At 40.7% G+C, this 18,859-nt stretch overlaps 1 protein-coding gene across 1 annotated transcript; it reads left to right on the forward strand.

The window, feature by feature from the left end:
- The first annotated feature begins 707 nt into the window (after window positions 1-707).
- Window positions 708-13,385, forward strand: ccp110 (centriolar coiled-coil protein 110). Its single transcript, XM_030058030.1, has 14 exons — window positions 708-813; window positions 1,896-2,067; window positions 3,335-3,463; window positions 5,182-6,385; window positions 6,658-6,779; window positions 6,898-7,075; window positions 7,529-7,638; window positions 9,387-9,503; window positions 9,647-9,748; window positions 10,653-10,769; window positions 12,114-12,187; window positions 12,335-12,400; window positions 12,543-12,602; window positions 12,760-13,385. The coding sequence occupies exons 2-14, from the start codon at window positions 1,921-1,923 to the stop codon at window positions 12,833-12,835; spliced, it is 2,502 nt and encodes an 833-aa protein (XP_029913890.1). The 5' UTR covers window positions 708-813; window positions 1,896-1,920; the 3' UTR covers window positions 12,836-13,385.
- Window positions 13,386-18,859: the final 5,474 nt, after the last annotated feature.

Below are 18,859 nucleotides of genomic sequence, written 5' to 3' on the forward strand. Positions count from 1 at the left end.
CATTGAAATCATACTATAACTACTGCATGTAAATATAGGTGTGTATATTTAAATAGAAAACAAAGGAATACTGTGTTTCTGTCACCACATAAATACAAAATTCAAAATAAAATGAAGGAGTTTCTGTTTAAAATGCACAGGTAGGCTACTATCCTGTTAAAGATAATATTTGTAAATTTTTCCTAACTACAAACAAGAGATGCACTTTTTCTGACTGTGAGCGAGAAACTATTGAACATGTCTTTGTAGATTGTTTTCATAGTACTTCTTTTTGGTTTTCTAAAAAAATTCTCAAAAAAATTCATGCTACAAAAGACTGATATACCACTCATGTTTAACAATCCCAAGTTTTCAGCAGATGAAACTCATATAAGTAGCTTGATTATTATTTTGGCCAAAAAGTTATATACCTAAAATGATTTGGCTTAAAAAAAAAATCCTTTTATATTTTTAAAGATTCGGGGGGGGGGGGGGGGGGGGGGCATTGGAAGCATGCCATAATAATTTCATTCCCTCTACTTAAATGACATCAGATAAGGTTGAAGGAGAGGACGCGCATACTATATTGGAACGAAGCCCAGGCGCTCGTTGCTAGGAGGCGCTGTTGCTAGGAGGCGCTGTTGCGGCCCGGAAGAGTGGACGGTGATGGGGAACCTGAGATTGAAAGGCGAGTGAGAGGAGGAATTACTCGATTCACATCAGAGCAACCACCCTGCACATATTTCCCCGTGTCTCAAAAAAACTCGCGATCGGGAGAAAAGAGGAGGAATATCACATTTTTCTCTCCGTCGTGAATGTCAAGTTGAACCGGAGGTAAGAAAACGGCGCTGAGCAGCGGCTAGTAGGAGGAGGTTAGTATCAGCTGTCAACTCCGCCAGGGCACAGCTGGACGAGGAAAGCATGGCGCTTTTCAGGCTGCAAAAGATGCTGCAGAAACCTATCAGAGCGTGTGTCAGATCCACGGTACATCGAAAACTACCGCCGTGAAGCTTGTTCTTTGTGTTACCGTGTGCCATGTTACCTGGACACGACAGAGGCAAAACACTCCCAGCTGCACTGTACCTCACTGTACTGTCATGTACAGACTGCCAATGCATTAACCGTGTGTGTTCACAAGGATACTGATACCTCTAGCTATGCAAATGAATAGGATCTTAAACACATGAGGTTTTTTCAAATCTATAAACTAATAGAAATTATTAATTATTATTAGTAATGAAAGTATTAGTAATGAAATAATTGGAGCAAATGGCAATGACACTAATCTGTGGCAGCTCACAGTTCTTGTTCTTGTTCTTATTTTAGATGTATGTCAGTATACAGTTGGCATGTGTTGAAGCATCTTTTGATCCATTGAGATGAATTATGTTGTGATTTTGTGTATATCAACAGTGCTATTACAGCATTCTGACACCCTACATTAAAAGGCTCTTATCTCCTCTTTGTCAGCAGCTGTTATCCAGCTGCTGAAAGACATTTGAGAAATACTCATTGATTAGATACATGATTCCCAAACCATTTCGATCTGACCAGGAAATGGCAGTCTGTCGACAACACCCTGGCCACACTCAGCAGAGCAGAATGGCTGGAATGTGATGAGTGTGATACAGTTGCTAAACGCAGACAGACCCTCTTTTGTTGTATTTGTCCTGCTCTTCCAGTTACTCATAGTTTTACAGTCACAGATACTGTAGGTAGGATAGGAACACACAACCTCATGGCTCACATCAGAGGGCTTCGTTGGCTTCCCACTCTGGTCTGCAGTCCAAGAGTGTTGGCATTGCTGTCCAAGCGTACACATACGTTGACTGTAGTGAATGTCCATATAATTCTGCACTCTGCATTTAACTCAACAGCTGGGTGACAAGGCTACATGGTGTGTGTTTCCTAATCAGAGTGTGGAGACGTGGGTGTCCGAAGATGGAAAGCTATGAGGAGTTTTGTCTGCAAAGTCTGGCGACACTGCAGGAGGAGGGGAAATTCAAGAAGATGGCATGTGAGCCACACTGTCCCCTGAAAGCTCTCTCTATTATCCGCTTCCATGGAAGGGCTGTGCTTTCACCACTGGTAAGGAAGAAATAAAGAGACCTGAGACACTAGATATGTGTGAGTGTCTTTGCACAGAAAGAGGATATGCTGAACAGAAAAAATAAAGTTTAACGGTACTGCTTAATGACCAAAATCTTCCATTCATGAAACTTGTTAGTTTCTCCTGAGGAAACTCATAGGAACCATAAACTTGATTTTTACGCCAATCTTATGAATTTGTGTAGGATAGATTGTGATATCTAGACCACATCTATCTCTAACTACACCATCTCACACCGATTTAGAGGATCATGGTAAAAATAGTGTATTGAGGTCTGTCTAAGTATCTCTTTCTGGTATCCAGATTGTGAAAAGCTGTCTTGGGCTGCAACTTGTACACTTTTACTTAAAAATTTATGTCATTCCAGCCCAGGAAGGCAGAACGCAAAGCTTAGGGATGTCTTTGAGAGATTTATAACTTGCTTAGTTTTTCAAGGGTATCAATTTGTTATCCAGAACAATGACAGTTTATGTCTATGAAGGTTATTCTGCTTTTTAATGACAATGTGTTTGTTAGGTTTCCCTGGAGAGGCTGTGTACTTGTGAGTACTCTCCTGTGGCTGTGTTTTTGTAGCTCCATGCCACATAGGAACACAAAAAACATTGCTTACTCATTACTATTTGCTACAAGGTAGCGAGTACAGTAGCAGTGAGAAAAAATTAATGATACATATGCAAGCATACAACAAACACAGCACATGCAATTTCAATTTGGCTCATTGGAAAACAACCATTTCTTTGAGAGACTTAACATATCAGAGGCATGAAGGCTCAGTGGTCAAAATTAGATCAGCAGTTGGCAGAAGAGAGAGGGAGGAGATACAGTGACTGAAGAGGAGGAACAAAAAAGCTATTTCATGGGAGTCAGGAGGACCCATCTGCTGCTGTCTGCTGACCAAAGGAGTTTACAGGGATGGTCATATGAAGGAGGAGACCCAGAGAGGCCAGTGTGAGGCTGAGAGGTGTGTGTCTGTGACAGGAGACAAGATTTCTCTACATCAGAGATTAAGGAGGGATAATCCAGATTGTCTTATCACTAATAAGTGAAAATTTATTCCAAACATAGAAAAATACATTTGTTTTGGGTGTGAAAACATGAACACAGTGAGAACTTCGCCGATGCTTTTCTCATGCAATGTTTTGATGTTTGATGTTGCTCATGTGGCAAGTTGCATTAAGAGTACCTCAAGAGGTTTGAGAACTCCATTTTTTTTAAAGTGTTCCATGTTGTGTGTTGTATTTTCAGTTGAGTGTGAAGCAGCGCAGTGAGATGTGCGACTACAGACAGAAGGCGATCCAGCTGGAGGTGGACAGGCAGAGCAAGCAGAGGAACATTTTGTTGGCTCGGGTTCAGGACATCCTGGACCAAGCTCAGGTCAGCGGCGCTGTCTGGCCCCGGTCACAAGCCTGGGTGTGGTCCAATGGGGGATTTATAGACATAGGGGATCCCGATCCAAGCAGCCAACAATTAATAAATAAAGGATGATCTGTAAAATTAGGGTGATATTTGTATGCCTGTCGTGGATGAAATATTAGGATCACAGTCACAGGTCTGACAAGGTGAAAGCTATGATCCATATTTGATTTCATTTTTTAAACCTACTGAGGTGAAATCCAGTATGGTCAACTCCATAAAAGAGCAGGTGGTCCTTGAATTTGGTGTACTCAGTGCATACATATAGTACATCCAAAGCCTTATAGAATTAAGATTTTACTACACTGTATGCACCATGGTTAACACTGTGCTACCTTATTTATACCTTTCAGTAAACATGCTACATCCAAAATTCTCAATTATACCCATTAAATAGGTCTGTGTGTTATTCCCACGGTGTAGACCAGAAACTGAATTACAGTCTGACCCAGAATCTCTAGTGACATTTGCAGTCTTGAATACAGGTTGACTGACTCAACACTTTCTCCAGCAGGCTGTTGCTATTTTTACCTGATAATGGCCCTGCCTTGCCAACTCAACATCCACTGCTAATTTTGTCAACATGCAAATCTGCTGTAGTCTTGGAATTTCTGGTCTTTGCACAGCCAAAACACATGAAATGTCTTTACTGCAGAAAGCCAACTCAGAGTACAGGCCAAGAAAATTTCCCAAAAAATAAAGACAAAAATAATTGAAGCATTTGTTCACATTTTATTTATATAGTCATATGCTGATACCCAGTGTACTATTAAGTGAGTATAATGTGTCTAAAAAGTCCTCAGAGGTTTAGGTGATACAGTTGTGTGAGAACTAGTCTACTGACATTCGTTAGGGTTAGGCCTGGGAACACGTTCTGTGTAGGCTTTGTGTTAGGTTAAGATCAGGCTGGATACACAAGTATACATGTACAACAAAAACATGATTACACAAAGCAAACAAATTTTTACCCAGATGCAGATGATAGTACATAAAAGTATTATTTAAAATACTTATTCCAATGTGGACCTCATAAAAAATAATATCACAATATGATTATGGATAAACTATGATTGGGCAATATGGCCCAAATCAAATATCACAATATCTTTGACTGAATACCTTGATATTGTGATGATATTGTAGGGATGACTTTCATAAGATAATTTCACAGAAGCAATTTTAAGTAATGTGAATATGATGACCAAGAAGGTAATTGATCTTTTATTTCCCTAGAAGGAAATAACAGAACGATTGAAGCAATCTATTAAGTTCAGAAAAGTGTAAAGCTTTACTGTAATGCAACTTCTAAAAGCAAGAAAAGACAATACTTATGTTAATGCCAATGTCAATATCACAATAGCCAAAATCACAGATGGTATCTTGTCTCATATCACGATATTGATATAATATAGATAAATATATTACTTAGGCCTCAGATAAATAAATCCTTGAAAACATAGTATGTAGAAATGCAACAAATGATTAAGTTACACTTTGGTTACCTTCTACTTATGACACCTGATAGCTGAGTATTAACACTTGACTGTTTGATGATTTTGCACAGATTAGGCCATTAACTAGTCAGCCTTTAATGTCATTGCAGATCTTTATTTAAGTATGATTGGTGATTGATATAATAACAACTGTTTGATAAATTGTGGCTCATTATGTCTTAACAGGTACACAGAGTACCAAGTGAAAAGGCTGACAAACAGCCCACTCCTCCATATTGTCCTTCCCCTAAACCTGAAATGGTCAATGGGTACACTCTGGTCACTGACTCACCCGGGCTGCCTAGAGACTCTGGATCTGGGCTTCAAACAAATGATCGTCCCACTACTCCATGCACTGAACCCCCCTCTGTCATCAATGGCTACAGAGGAGAGGATGAAGTGAAGGAGGAGAGGGAAGAGAAGAGTGAGGATGAGGAGGAAGAAGACATTAGTCTGGATAGTCTTCTGAAGAGATCAAGGGAGTATGTGAAGAGAGAGCAGAATCAGCAAGTGTCAAAAGTTGTCAACAGAGTCACCCGGACTCCCCCACCTGAGACCCTCTCTGGGAAGGACAATGAGAGTCGTAGTCCCCTGGGAGACACTGGTGTTGAGTTTGGATTCAGTCTGCACCACAGCCCTGTAGGCCCACCACAGACTCAGACCCAGCATCAAGCTCTGTATGACCCTCATACTCACCAGTCTGGCTGCCTCTCACCTAGTCTACCTGACCCGTACACCCGCCTCCCCAGTCCAGAGCTGAGCATCAGTCCTCGTGTGCAGAGACGCAGACCACGGCCTGTTTCTGCTGGTAACATCCATATCTCGTTCCCCATTGCTCCAGCAGACCTGATCCCCAGGAGTCCAGGAAGGTCAGAGGAGGGTGCTGGTGCACCAGCCTGGGGAGAGGCTCTCTCAGGGGGCATGAGGTCATCTGATCACTGGGGCTTGGTGGCTAGTGGAGGTGGTAGTGGGAGCAGCAGTCGTCGATCTAGCCACTGTGGTACCAGTCCAGTGCTGGAGATCTGCAGCCCTGTCAGTACCTCAGGACCCAGCCCGATGGGACACCATGACCATCTGGCTTCAGGGTTTCGCCGGCGCTGTCACACCCTTGACAGCCAACTGCATCCCTCTCAGTCTCACTCTGGAGTTGAGCACATAGACCGCAGCCAGGAGAGGGTTCCTCGCTTCATGGCTGGAGTTACTCGCTTGCCCCCTAGTCGACGGACCTCTGCAGCCCCCTTGAACCAGTCATATGATGTAGATAATCCCTCACCATCTCTGCTTAGACCCCATGTGACCCCTGACTTGTCTCAGGTCAAAATGAGGATGGAGCCTGATGGCTCCATGACTGTCCTCAGAAATCCAGCTGAGCAGCAGGACTGCAAGACGGGTGAGTCTGCCACAGTGTGAACTTGAAATTGAAGCTCCTAATTGGAGACTCAATTTCTTGAACAGTTACTAAAATCTTAAGTTAAATTACATAATTTCTGTTTTGAGATTACAGTTTTTTTCTAAGTTCAGCCTTTACCACCTAGCCCTGCCCTTTACAGAAAGGATGAATATTATATGACAAAGGAATAGGAAAAAACAAAGAAAAGCATGAAAAGCTTTAGGTAAAGGAGGGATTTATGGACTTATGTGTTAATGTGTGTGGTTTACCAGAAGAGACCCAGCGGCGAATGCAGGCTCTGGAGGACATGCAGAGGCGTCTGGAGGAGGAGCATGCCCTGCAGATGTCTCTGCTTCTAGCTGAGCAGGAGAAAGAACAACAGCGCCTCCGTCAGGTCAATATGTGGAATTACAAAATATCTCCTCCAAATGGAGTGCAGGTCAAGGAACACTGAAAACATTATTTCACTGTTGTAATTGTGGTGGTGGTGGTGTGTGTGTGTGTTTGTTAAGGAGCTGGAGGATAAAGACAGAAGGTTGAGGGAGCAGGGGTGTGACCGACCTCTTAGCGGGAACACTGGTGGGCGGGATCGAAGGTCTGTGGGTGACACCTTTCCTGTTCTGAGCCCTTCTTGCCCTGGACTGAGCCCCGCCCACACACCATCTGAGCGATCACCTGGACAGACTCTAGGTATTATTTCATTGTGGTGACTTATGTGGCTACTTTTGTGTTCAGAGGTAGTTGAGTGGACAAATCCACCACCACTGGACTGTGTGCTCCAACTGGCCCAATACTGAATCCTGGCTGAGGTTTTTTCTCCCATCACTCTACCACTGTCTCTCTCTACTTTCCCATTCCCACCTTAAAAAATACTGAAAGGTGAGTCTACTTTAGATTACGTTGAGATTAGACCATGTAAAGAAAATAGAGCCAGCGGTACATCCAAGAAAAAGAAAATATTTTATTTGGATACCTAATGAAATGTCCCAAATGATTACAATACACAAAATTAGACTCAGGGTGTATCATGTTGTCTAGATCCTAGAAAGTGAAACAACACTAATGGCATATAGTACTTCTAGTGTGATACTTAAAGACATTGTGTGTTTAAGCTGCCTCTTGTCTTGTCGTTACTCTCTCCAGGTTTTCCCTCCCCTCTTATTTCCAGCGTTTCCTCTACCTCTGTCCAGCCTCCTGTCTATCTGTGGGGGCCTGCCTGGGGGGCTAACAGGCCCCGAGCAAGGCTTAGTCTGGTAAGTATACTCAAGGTGCTGTGTGTGTTTGAGTTTTATACACCTGTCTGTATTTCTTCAGTGGTGTTCCCTGTTTTCCTACATTCATACACTATATTGCCAAAAGCATTCCCTTTAGGGATGTCCCCGATCCGATACTATGATCGGAAATCAGGCCCGATAACGTAATTTTCAAAGGATCAGAATCGGGTGGAAAAGATCCTGATCACTGATGTAGAGCTAGTCGCGTCAGCCCTATGCCACATATTCAATGTCACGGAGCAGGCAACGAAGCTTCTAGCACTTTGTATTTCTATGAGTGGGTGTGCCTTCATGTGTCAGTGGCAGTGAGCTGAGCCGTGAGCTGGTCACAGGTATTAGGCTAAGAAAGCGGTTTTGAAAAACTGACAAGACAAGCATCTCAAATGTCTGCCGCTTGGAAATATTTTAAAGTATCGGATCGGGACTCGGTATCAGCAGATACTCAAAATCAAAGGACTCGGACTCGGACTCAGGGGCAAAAAAGTGTGATCGGGACATCCCTAATTCGCTTGTTTGCCTTCACACACATATGAACATGAGTGACATCCCATTCTTAAACCATAGGATTCAATATGATGTCGACCCACCCTTTGCAGCTATAACAGCTTCAACATGGGTGTGTTTATGGGAATTTTTGACCATTCTTCCAGGAGTGCATTTGTGAGGTCAGACACTGATGTTGGACGAAAGGTGTTCTATTGGGTTGAGGTCAAGACTCTGTGCCCACCAGTCAAGTTCTTCCACACCAAACTTGATCATCCATGTCTTTATGGACCTTGCTTTGTGCACTGGTGTGCAGTCATGTTGGAACATGAAGGTGCCATCTCCAAACTGCTCCCACGAAGTTGGGACCATGAAATTGTCATGGTATGCTGAAGCATGAAGAGTTCCTTTCACTGGAACTAAGGGGCTGAGCCCAGCTCCCGAAAAACAGCCCCACACCATAATCCCCCCTCCACCAAACTTTATACTTGGCACAATGCAGTCAGACAAGTACCGTTCTCCTGGCAACCACCAAACCCAGACTCGTCCATCAGATTGCCAGACAGAGAAGTGTGATTCGTCACTCCAGAGAACACGTCTCCACTGCTCTAGAGTCCAGTGGCGGCGTGCTTTACACCAATGCATCCGATGCTTTGCATTGCGCCTGATGATGTAAGGCTTGGATGCAGCTGCTCGGCCATAGAAACCCATACCATGAAGCTTTCTATGCACTGTTCTGTTGCACTAATCTGAAGATCACATGAAGTTTGGAGGTCTGTAGCTATTGACTCTGCAGAAAGTTGGTGACCTCTGCGCACTATGCGCCTCAGCATCCGCTGACTCTGCTCTGTGATTTTATGTGACCGCTTCCACTTTGTTATAGTACCACTAACAGTTGATTGTGGAATATTTAGTAGCAAGGAAACTTCACAACTGGACTTATTGCGCAGGTGGCATCCTATCATGGTATCACACTTGAATTCACCAGGCTCCTGAGAGCGACCCATTCTTTCACAAATGTTTGTAGAAGCAGTCTGCATGCCTAGGTGCTTGATTTTATACACCTGTGGCCATGGAAGTGATTAGAACACCTGATTTCAATGATTTGGATAGCTGAGTGAATACTTTTGGCAATATAGTGTATCTTCTTTGTCAGCACGCCTAATATTTGTTGATTTATGGGTTGTCTCATGAAACTTCCTTATTGTGATTTGTTTTTTTTTGTCCCTTGTTGCATTCCACAGGTTCTGACAGCCGACCAGCAGAGGGCACTCTGTCGACTGGGCGCCATCACTCGCGGTTTCCTCACACGCAGACTGCTCAAAACAGAGAAGGTCAAACACCTGCGCCAGACTGTACTGGTGAGAGAACACACGGACACATGCGTACACACACACACACACACACACACACACACACATACTAAAATGAAGTGCACTATCACCTCTGAACAACAATGTACTCATACTCGTATGCTTGTAAATGTGTGTATTTGTGCGCCCAGGACACACAGCAGTTCATCTGCTCATTCCAGTCTGAGGCTCCGCAAAGGAGAGGAAGCATCTCAGCACAAGACGTCTCTCTGCAAGAGAGAGTTAGAGCCCAGGTACAAATGCACAAACACACACACACACACACTCACACACACACACACACACACAACTCAGGAGTTCTCCTCTAGACCAGGAGTATTAATCTCAATTACTAAAGGGGCCGTAATAAAAAAAAAAAAAAAATCACAGACAATTTGAGGGCCAAACAGGGCATTCATTCATTCATTTATTATTTAACGCTTTTGACCCAAAGTGGTCATTCTTTTGATCAAAATGCATCCTGTATAAAAATAATGATTCATACATAAATATGCACTTTACATGAAACATTCCTTCTCAAAAATATCTTTCTTTAAAACAAGACAAGGATATCAAAAACCAAATGTATTAGGGTGGAAATATGATATGAAAAGAGTCCACTGCATCATTCCTTTTTCTGGCTTATTGTATCTGCAAGCCTAACTGGAATTTTACTGAAGAGAAATCTACATACATGTACACACATACACACACACACACACACACACACACACACACACACACACACACACACACACACCACTGGTGCACAAATCCAACTAGAAATAAAATAACATGTTAAACTGCTTGAATAATTTTGTCAAAATATGCAGTATTTCAAAAGACACAAAAATATAGGTAGGCTTGTGATTACAAAAAACAATCTTACCTGTCTTGATAACATCTGCTGCCCACTTTTGTTTTGACATTGCTTTTGGCTGGCTTGCAAATGAAATAGCTGCTTTTGTGGTGTTGACAGCACAAGGCTTTGCAGGGCATATTGGGGTTTGTAGTATCTGCATTGTGATGAATATGGAACCATGCTGGTATTAATAGAAAATCATTTTGCAAGGCTCATGGTCTTTGAGTTTGACATGTGTGCTTTAGACAGTAGATTTGTTTATTTGTTTATTTTTTTGTACATGTTTTGTCCCTCAGTTACGTGCTGCTTTATATGACGTCCACGATATCTTCTTTGAAATGCCTCTGGAGGATCGATTAGCGCTACTGCAACAGGACCGGGAGTTACGTGCAGAGAGGAAGTTGCGAGAAATGGTAACCCGATACCTGATGGCCCTTATTTACATAGACTGATCATAGAGCACTGATAACAGCTGGCACACTCATGCAAACATTATTTCCCTATATTTTACAATATAGCAATCACATTTGACCAAAGTGTCATCAAAGGCTTCAATTTAGGGACACACTGGTGGTTCACCTGGTAAGAAGGTATGCCATTTGTTAGGGCTGAGTTCTGGTTGTGGCATCCTGGGTTTGAATCCAACCTCAGGCCATTTGCTTTGTGTCATCTCCTCTTTTTCCCCTGCCTTTTCTGTCTATTGTGATTGTCAACTAAAGCAGAAATGCCAAAAAAAAAAAAAAAAAAGACATTGTTCTAGAGTGCCAACAATCTATGTTTTGTCTCCTCCGTAGTGCACAATGTATTCATATGGGACAACTATCACAGTGATTCATAGTTCTCCAAAAACATATTGTATTAAAATGTATAGCAGTGACGACAATATAGGTGGCCAGCCATACCCTAACACAGCACATAACCTAGCACAGTAGTTTTGTAGATGATTGGCAATAGGCTTAATTTGCTTGATTACTGCAGTGCTTTTATGGTAAGAATAAGTCTGTTTTGTGTGCTGTACACTAACCAGGAGTGGGTCATATGCATTACCACAGTATCTACACCAGGGGGCAGTGAATGATCTGCCTAGAGAAGAAGGGGTAAAGCAGAGCTCAACAGCAGTATGAAACGTCTTTTCAGGCTTTTCCATTGTTTTAACACAGAGAGTTTTACATGTTCATGCAGTTCTCTCTTTGAAATATGCAGGCTAACAAGTTTTTACTAAAATGCCTCTTACAAAGGTTGTTTTTTTGTGGTGAGGAAGATATAGATCAGTACATCTATATTTGTATATAGATGTTAAAATAAATATCCTTGGCCACTGAAATGAAAGTGTTCCACTGCAAATGCAAAATCGTGTTCAACTGCCATGTTTAGACTTGCCTGGCAGAGGGATATGTGCGCTGGAGGCTAATCTCAAACTTACATAAGAACGCCATGCCCATGAACATTTTAATTACAGTCATTGGAAGCCAGATTTGAAAACATGTTTTTGATTATCTAGTAATCATTTCGGCACTTTCGCAATACAAATACATTTTTTTTTACCATGTCATTTTACATATTTATTAATAAATGTTTAGTTATTTTATTATACCCTATTTTATGCTTTTATTTGTGTAAAGCACTAAACATTGTAAACATTACTCTTGAAAAAATGGGAAAATGAGACCCAGGTTTAATTTGTTTTGATTTGTCTTTTAATTCCACCATAAACTTTAAAACTAAATTCCTGTTTTTTGATGCCATCAAACCAACAGGAGAAAGCCAAGTGCCCCAAGGAGAGAGTGGGGATTTCTGCTGCCACACAGAGGTCACTGGACAGGAAAAAGAGGTGAGTTGGGGCAGATGAGGAAAAAGAAGAGGTTTCAAAGTTTCTGTGTTACAGATTTGAGGTGCCAATCTACTAGGGATGTTATATTTTCTGAAATGGCAAACAAGACCCCACTGTTTCTATGACCTGTGCTTGCTACTCCCTCAGGGTCGGTGAATCTCCAGCTCAAGCTAGAAAGATGCAGCCGAAGCCAAAAAGTCCCACTGCCAACAGGTAACAGTCAGAGCTCTGGATTTTAACCCTGTATCTCCTAATGAGATGCAGCAGTGTACTATCACTTCTTCCCTTATGTTTTGCCTTGTTTTCATGTGCTCCGAAAATCAGTCTCTCACATGCTTTCTCTCTCCTCTCCCAGGACCCTGAAGCCAAGCCAAGGCCAAAACACTCCTGTCCCAGGACAGCTAAATCGCCAGGGGTCAGTACAGATATTCATTATCCTTGCTCCGCCATGCTTGAGGCCAAATGCACCTTTACTAGTTTTTGTTTTGAACGATGAGTGGGAACTAGGTTAAATAATTGTGAGCAGTGATTGTGAGTGCATCTCATCCTGAAATTGGGTGTTTTCCTATCAGGAGCTGGTACAGAAAAACCCCAGAGGAGAGAGTGAGGCGCTCAGACAGCTTGAAGAAGCAGCACTCTCTGGGTTAATAGGTAACTCAGTGCCACCTCATCAGCTGAATTTTCCCCCGTCGCACCTCCAACCACCGCTGCTAACCACATGATTAAGTGATTGTTTTCACTTTACCTTCTAGATATATCACAGTGCCATTGTTTTTGACTGTTGTGTTGTCGCCTGCCAAAATAGTGTTCCCTGACTGATTCTTATTCTCACATGTAGCTACATGCGTTGTGTGGGATATTTAATCTCTAGATAGATTCTTTTAACCGTTTTTATTGAAAAAGAAACAAAAATGTTGTGATAAAGGGAAAGAAGGTAAAAACCTTTCATCTGTGCCTAAGAGAAATGAATATGCCTTCCTAACAGTATCCATTAATAGCATGCTCAATCTGACCCATCGTATTCTGAAACATCTAGCACTTGCCTTGCTGTAATTGCCTTCACAAACACCGATGTCTTTCTGGCAGTCACACACTGTAGCTGAGATGAAAATATTCAATATTCAAGTGTAAATAGATAAGAATTTAAGTTTTATGTTAAAGGGCTCTGAGCACTTTTTGTGTTCTGTCTCTTTATTTGGTGCTGATTTTTTTTTTTTTTTTTTTTTTTTTTTTTTTCTACTGTAAGTTCTTTCAAACATTTCCAAGTGTTTGCTGTTTGGCTTAAGTACAGTAAATGCCAAATAAAATTTCTGAATGTATTCACTCACTCAGTTGATTCTTACATGTAATAAAATTAATGTAGAAGCAAATTTTGAAAGTATGAGAGGCACAATTGAACAAAGTGTGGAATATTTCTCAACTAAATAATCTTCAGTAAAATTAAATTATCATGGCCAAACAGAATGCATGCCATAATTCAGGAATTGGCAAATGTGTCATTTATAGGTATTAGTAAATAACTGTCCTGTTAGAGTAATGCCATGACTCAGAATACAGGAATATTGTATTAAGTGCACATGTATTCACAGGCCCAAGTACTTGATCACTGTTATGCCACCATGCCTTTGGTGTTCTGCTGTAGTGCTATTCTTGTTGATGTCTGTTCCACTTACTGACAGTGACATTTCTGTGCTTTCTCTGTTATTGATAGAGCTTTTTTGTGGGGGGAAAAAAAGAAAAAAGAAGAGAAAAGTAAAGAAAAAGAAAGTTTTTCATGGTGTTTTCTATAATCAGAGTAAGTTCTGAAATAATCTGAACATTTCTCTGTTTACAGGGTCTGTGATTAATGATAAAATGGAAGGATAATATCAATAAACAGCCCTGCTTCAACTGCATGTTATGATGACTTTTTATTTTTTATTTGTTCACTGCCACAACAGGAGGATTTGGTGCTGGAATTAAACAGAAACTGCCACCTCCTAACAACACGATGTGGCACTTCTCCAGTCTTTTTGTAGTGGGTATTGAGCTTTAACTCGTGTTTAGGCTTACAAACGCCACTCAAATACCAAAGCATGAATCAAGCAATTGAGCAATTGAGGATAAATAAACTGAGAAAATAAACACTGCAAACACTTGGGTAAAATGTCTGGAGTCAGATGCATAAGACTCTGTGGATCCAGATCATAAGTCTGCCTTTGTGCAAAATTAGAAACATGCACAGGCAACACTTGTGTTTACATGTTGCTCTGTTGTCATATCAGGTGAATAGCAACATATCTGTTTGACCTGGTCTGTGCACAACAGTTGGGTTGGGTCACTCTTGGTTGTAGTGTTGAAAACAGTCAGTGAATTGCTGCCATTACACATCACTGTGCAGCCTACTTACCTGTCAGGTGTGCTGGTCTTATTCCCACCTCACTGTACCATGTGGATGATAATATCTAAACATATTTACTTGGGATGGAATGAAAAAGGGATGTGAACATACATGTGGCACTCCAGAGATTCTGCCATTATGACCTTTATGAGACCTTATAGGCTGCTAAGAGTCTGGGGCCATGATGCCAACACCTTCCAGCTGCAGCCTGAGACTAATGTGAGAGGCACGGTGCACACAACAGACAAATTTATTTGCTAACTCACACAAACGGACATGACTAACATGAGTGAACATGTGCACAGAGACAAACAACTGGAAAACAAACCCAAACCCAAACAACTTGTCGTTGTCACAGAACGTGTTTAACTGCCAACAACAGCAGTTAAACACGTTCTGTGTTTAACTGCCAACACGTTGGCAGTGTACTGAAATTCTAAGCATGGGAAATCATACAATAACTTCACTGCATGTCCACTGGAAAAAAAAAAAACACATTTGTAATGTATTAATGTATTTATGTATTTCATATATTTTATATTTTATTATATTTTACATATAGCACATTTTACATTTTTCGTATCTTGTATATTTATTGTATTGTTATTTATTGACCTGCTGCTGTAATTACGTAGTGTCTCCCAGTGTGGCTGACCAATGTACCATTGTACTCGGGTGTGTGTTGTTCGTCTGTGTGTCTATCATGCTGCAAAATTAATTGCCCCCCTTGGGGACATAAAATAAATTAAAAAAGTTGAAAGTTGAAGTTGAATTGCTGGCATTATGCATCACTGTATAACCTGCTGATCCGTCAGGTGTGCTGTTCTTATTCCCACCTCACTGTACCATGTGAATGATGATATATAAACATATTTACTTAGGATGGAATACAAAGGGATGTGAACATACATGTGGCACCTCGGAGATTCTGTCATTATGAAACCTTTTTGAGACCTTATAGGCTGCTATGAGTCCTAAGAGTCTGGGACAGTCAGTGAAGTGCAAATTTAAGGTTATGCTTTTGCTGTTGAAAAACTACCGTATGTATGGTTTTTAAACCTAAATTCACAATGTTTATCCTAACCCGGAAGAGGGGTACCAGAACTACAATTCGTGCAGAGTTGCAACACACAGAGGTGTCCTGCACCATAGCTTTTGTAGTTCTAACATGTTATGTCTATTATATGAAGTGGTGATCACTAATTTTGCAATCTTAATCAAAGTTTTTGGGTGTGGGAAGAACGCCTGAATGGTCAGATTTTAATTTTTTTTTCTTAAGATAGTGAAATCATGTTTTTTCCATGTTTTGACACTAGTCGGTAGCACCCCTATTGGTTTGCCATCGGACATGATAGTAGAGGTCAAGAGCTTTCCAAAAATGTTGACAGCAAAAGCATAACCTTAACATGTAGCCTATGTTTATACCACGAGTAAAGATGTGTTATGAAAAAAAAAAAATATATATATATAGACTATATAGCCTAAATCTTTAGTGCTATTTTTGACGTGTTTCCACGGTTTTTCCACCCGCTCTGTTTCGCTGACTGAAAGGGTTGTGGTCAATGGCGTAACATATCAGCATATTATCAACTTTCATGCACTTTATTAGATTTTATTGACTTTATTGATGAAAGCTGTCGCTAATAAACACTAGGATTATGGGTAATGTAGTGCTTCTCCGTGATATGATATCGCAAATAAAACGTGTTTTCTTAAAATAAAGTTGATATTATACGGGACTTGTGGACACATGCCATCGTTACACATCCTCATAGCTCGTGGTAAGTCTGCCTTGGGTGGTTACAACGTTATGGCTAATAATCAGACCTTTTTTTCAGAATACCGATTAAATTTGCACTTCCGGGATTTGTGAACCACCACCCACGGCGTGACGTCTTTGAAGCCGAGAAGCCGGGAGTCACCAGGGGCCATATTCTCCAAAAAGTTCTTACTTATAATCTTAAGACGTTTCGTAAGAGGAAAAAATGAGAAGTTCATAAGAATGTTCTCAAGTGCTATTCCCCATTATTTTCTTAAGAACTGCACATTATCTTAAGAACTTCTTAATTTTTTCCACTTACGAACTTCTCAACTCTCTACCTTTATGTAAACAAACAGCCTCGAGCTGCAGCCCACAGCAGCTCCATCTAAAATACAAAACAATATCCATTATAGTCTCAACTTTGATTTGATGTTATAAAAGTGTTTTCTCAAAAATTGAGATACATACTTTGTATTGGACAGCGACGATATTACTGACCTATTAGTTAATGGAATCTAAATATAATTGACACATGAATGGTGACTGGTGGCTAAACAAAACGTCCTCATATAGACTCAGAAACAATATATGTGCCTATATGTGTCTAAATACTGGCTTAGATATTAGGCTGAATTACAGTTTAGATAACCATTATCACTATGTTAACATATACAATGTAAAATTATTAAGGTATTAGCCTACTACAGTAATCTATGTTATATAATCAAATTTGGCTCTAAATTAATCAAAGATGTTTGAAAAATAGCTTACCTTCACACAGCATGTGGTTACTTAAGACGATCTTTACCTGTCTTAAAGTTACGATACTATTTAAGAAAAATAGTAAGATCATTTCTTTCAAGAATCCCATTTATTCTTAAGAAAAATCTTAAGAATAAAGTTGAGAACATTCTTAAGATCTTTTGTTTGGATTCTTAAGATATTTTCTTTGTGAATTCGAAAATATCTTAAGATTCTTCTTAAACCCCGACTTAAGAAAAAAAGTGGAACTTAAGAAGAAATTTAATCTTAAGAATCTTTAGAGAATCCGGCCCCTGGTAGCATGAAGCGCGTTGCCTTGGTAACGCCGGTGTTTTTCAGATTAAAATAAAATTTCGTTCATTGATTTCAAAATGGCTTAAAATGTGATTTTTGTGGACTAGAAAAATATGAAAATGATGACATTATAAACTATACAGTGGCGGTTCTGCCTATGTGCCGCCCTAAGCGAAATTACTGGCTTGCGCCCTTCCATGTTAGATACTACTCCTACCGGCCATGGCACCAGGCGGGCCGACCGCGGCACTGACCACTCACCTGTCAGATCCCGCAGACCTGACCGGGTGGGCGCGGTACCAGCCGGTGCCGCGGCCGACCCGCCTGATGCAGGCCGGTGGCTTTTTTATTCAAACAAGATTTTGTCCATATAAAAAGTAGCCTATTTTCCAAAAAATGGTCTTGAAAAAGAGGGGTCATCTTAAAATCAGGGTCGTCTTTTATGCGGGTCAATATGGTAGGCCTAGTATAGAAAACTGGCGATTTTTTATTTTTTATTTTATTATTTTATTTTGATTAAATTTGCACTTCCGGGATCTATGAACTACCACCCACATGAAATTGACTTTCAGTGGACAGCGTTTGCGTGGTGACCACACAACACGGATCCTAATAGACTTTCAGTGGACGCTGTTTCTGTGGTGGCCACACATAATTATAACAGGTTATGTGCCAGGAGCACGCAATGCGTTGTTAAGAGGTCATGCTCATTTCACGGATTTCTGTGAGATCAGGTTGTGTCGTCACAGGACGCGTTTAGCTGCAGGTATTGGTGGCCACCGTTTGGTGGCATTAAGAGCAGAAAATTCCCTTTGTGAAACTGCTGCATAACAAACAGGGTACGGCACTTCAGTCTTTGGGTACCACACTGTTTTCTTCTTGTCCAAAATTACATTTGTGTCACAACCATTGAGAATATTTTCTTTCAGAAGGTCTAGAAGAACTTTTTAGCCTCCTTGAAATAGATATATTAAAAAATTGAATTTGTGTATTTCTGTAGCTCTTAATTGCCATATTACACCCAACAGCCTGTTATGACAGAGAGCATGAAACCATCACACCCTGACTTCACTGTCAACTGAGAATGACGAAAAAGTTCCCACAAAAATATCTGAAAAAACCTGCAGGGCTGATCACCTGATGCCATTTCCAAGATTATCAATGAATCATGTCATCTTGTATGGCCATAATCTTTCTACAAGAGTTTCTGAGCACAAATACAAATGAGTTTATTCCAAATGTCAGAAGCGATTATGTTAAGAGAGAATCACATAAACTGTGAGATAATATTAGTGTCTGTTTGAATTTTATATTTGGTCTGATTTTTTTAGTAGAGTCAGTGATTTCTGACCCTTCAAGACTTAATAAACTGTCCTTCATGTGAAATTCAAGGACACACAGTGTCTTACATGTGAAGCACCACTCTTTATTTGGTTTACAAAAGGTTTACAAAACAATATTCAAAAAATGTTCA

The sequence above is a fragment of the Myripristis murdjan genome, chromosome 8 (genome assembly GCF_902150065.1).
Source record: "Myripristis murdjan chromosome 8, fMyrMur1.1, whole genome shotgun sequence".
In the NCBI taxonomy this organism is placed as follows: Eukaryota; Metazoa; Chordata; class Actinopteri; order Holocentriformes; family Holocentridae; genus Myripristis; species Myripristis murdjan.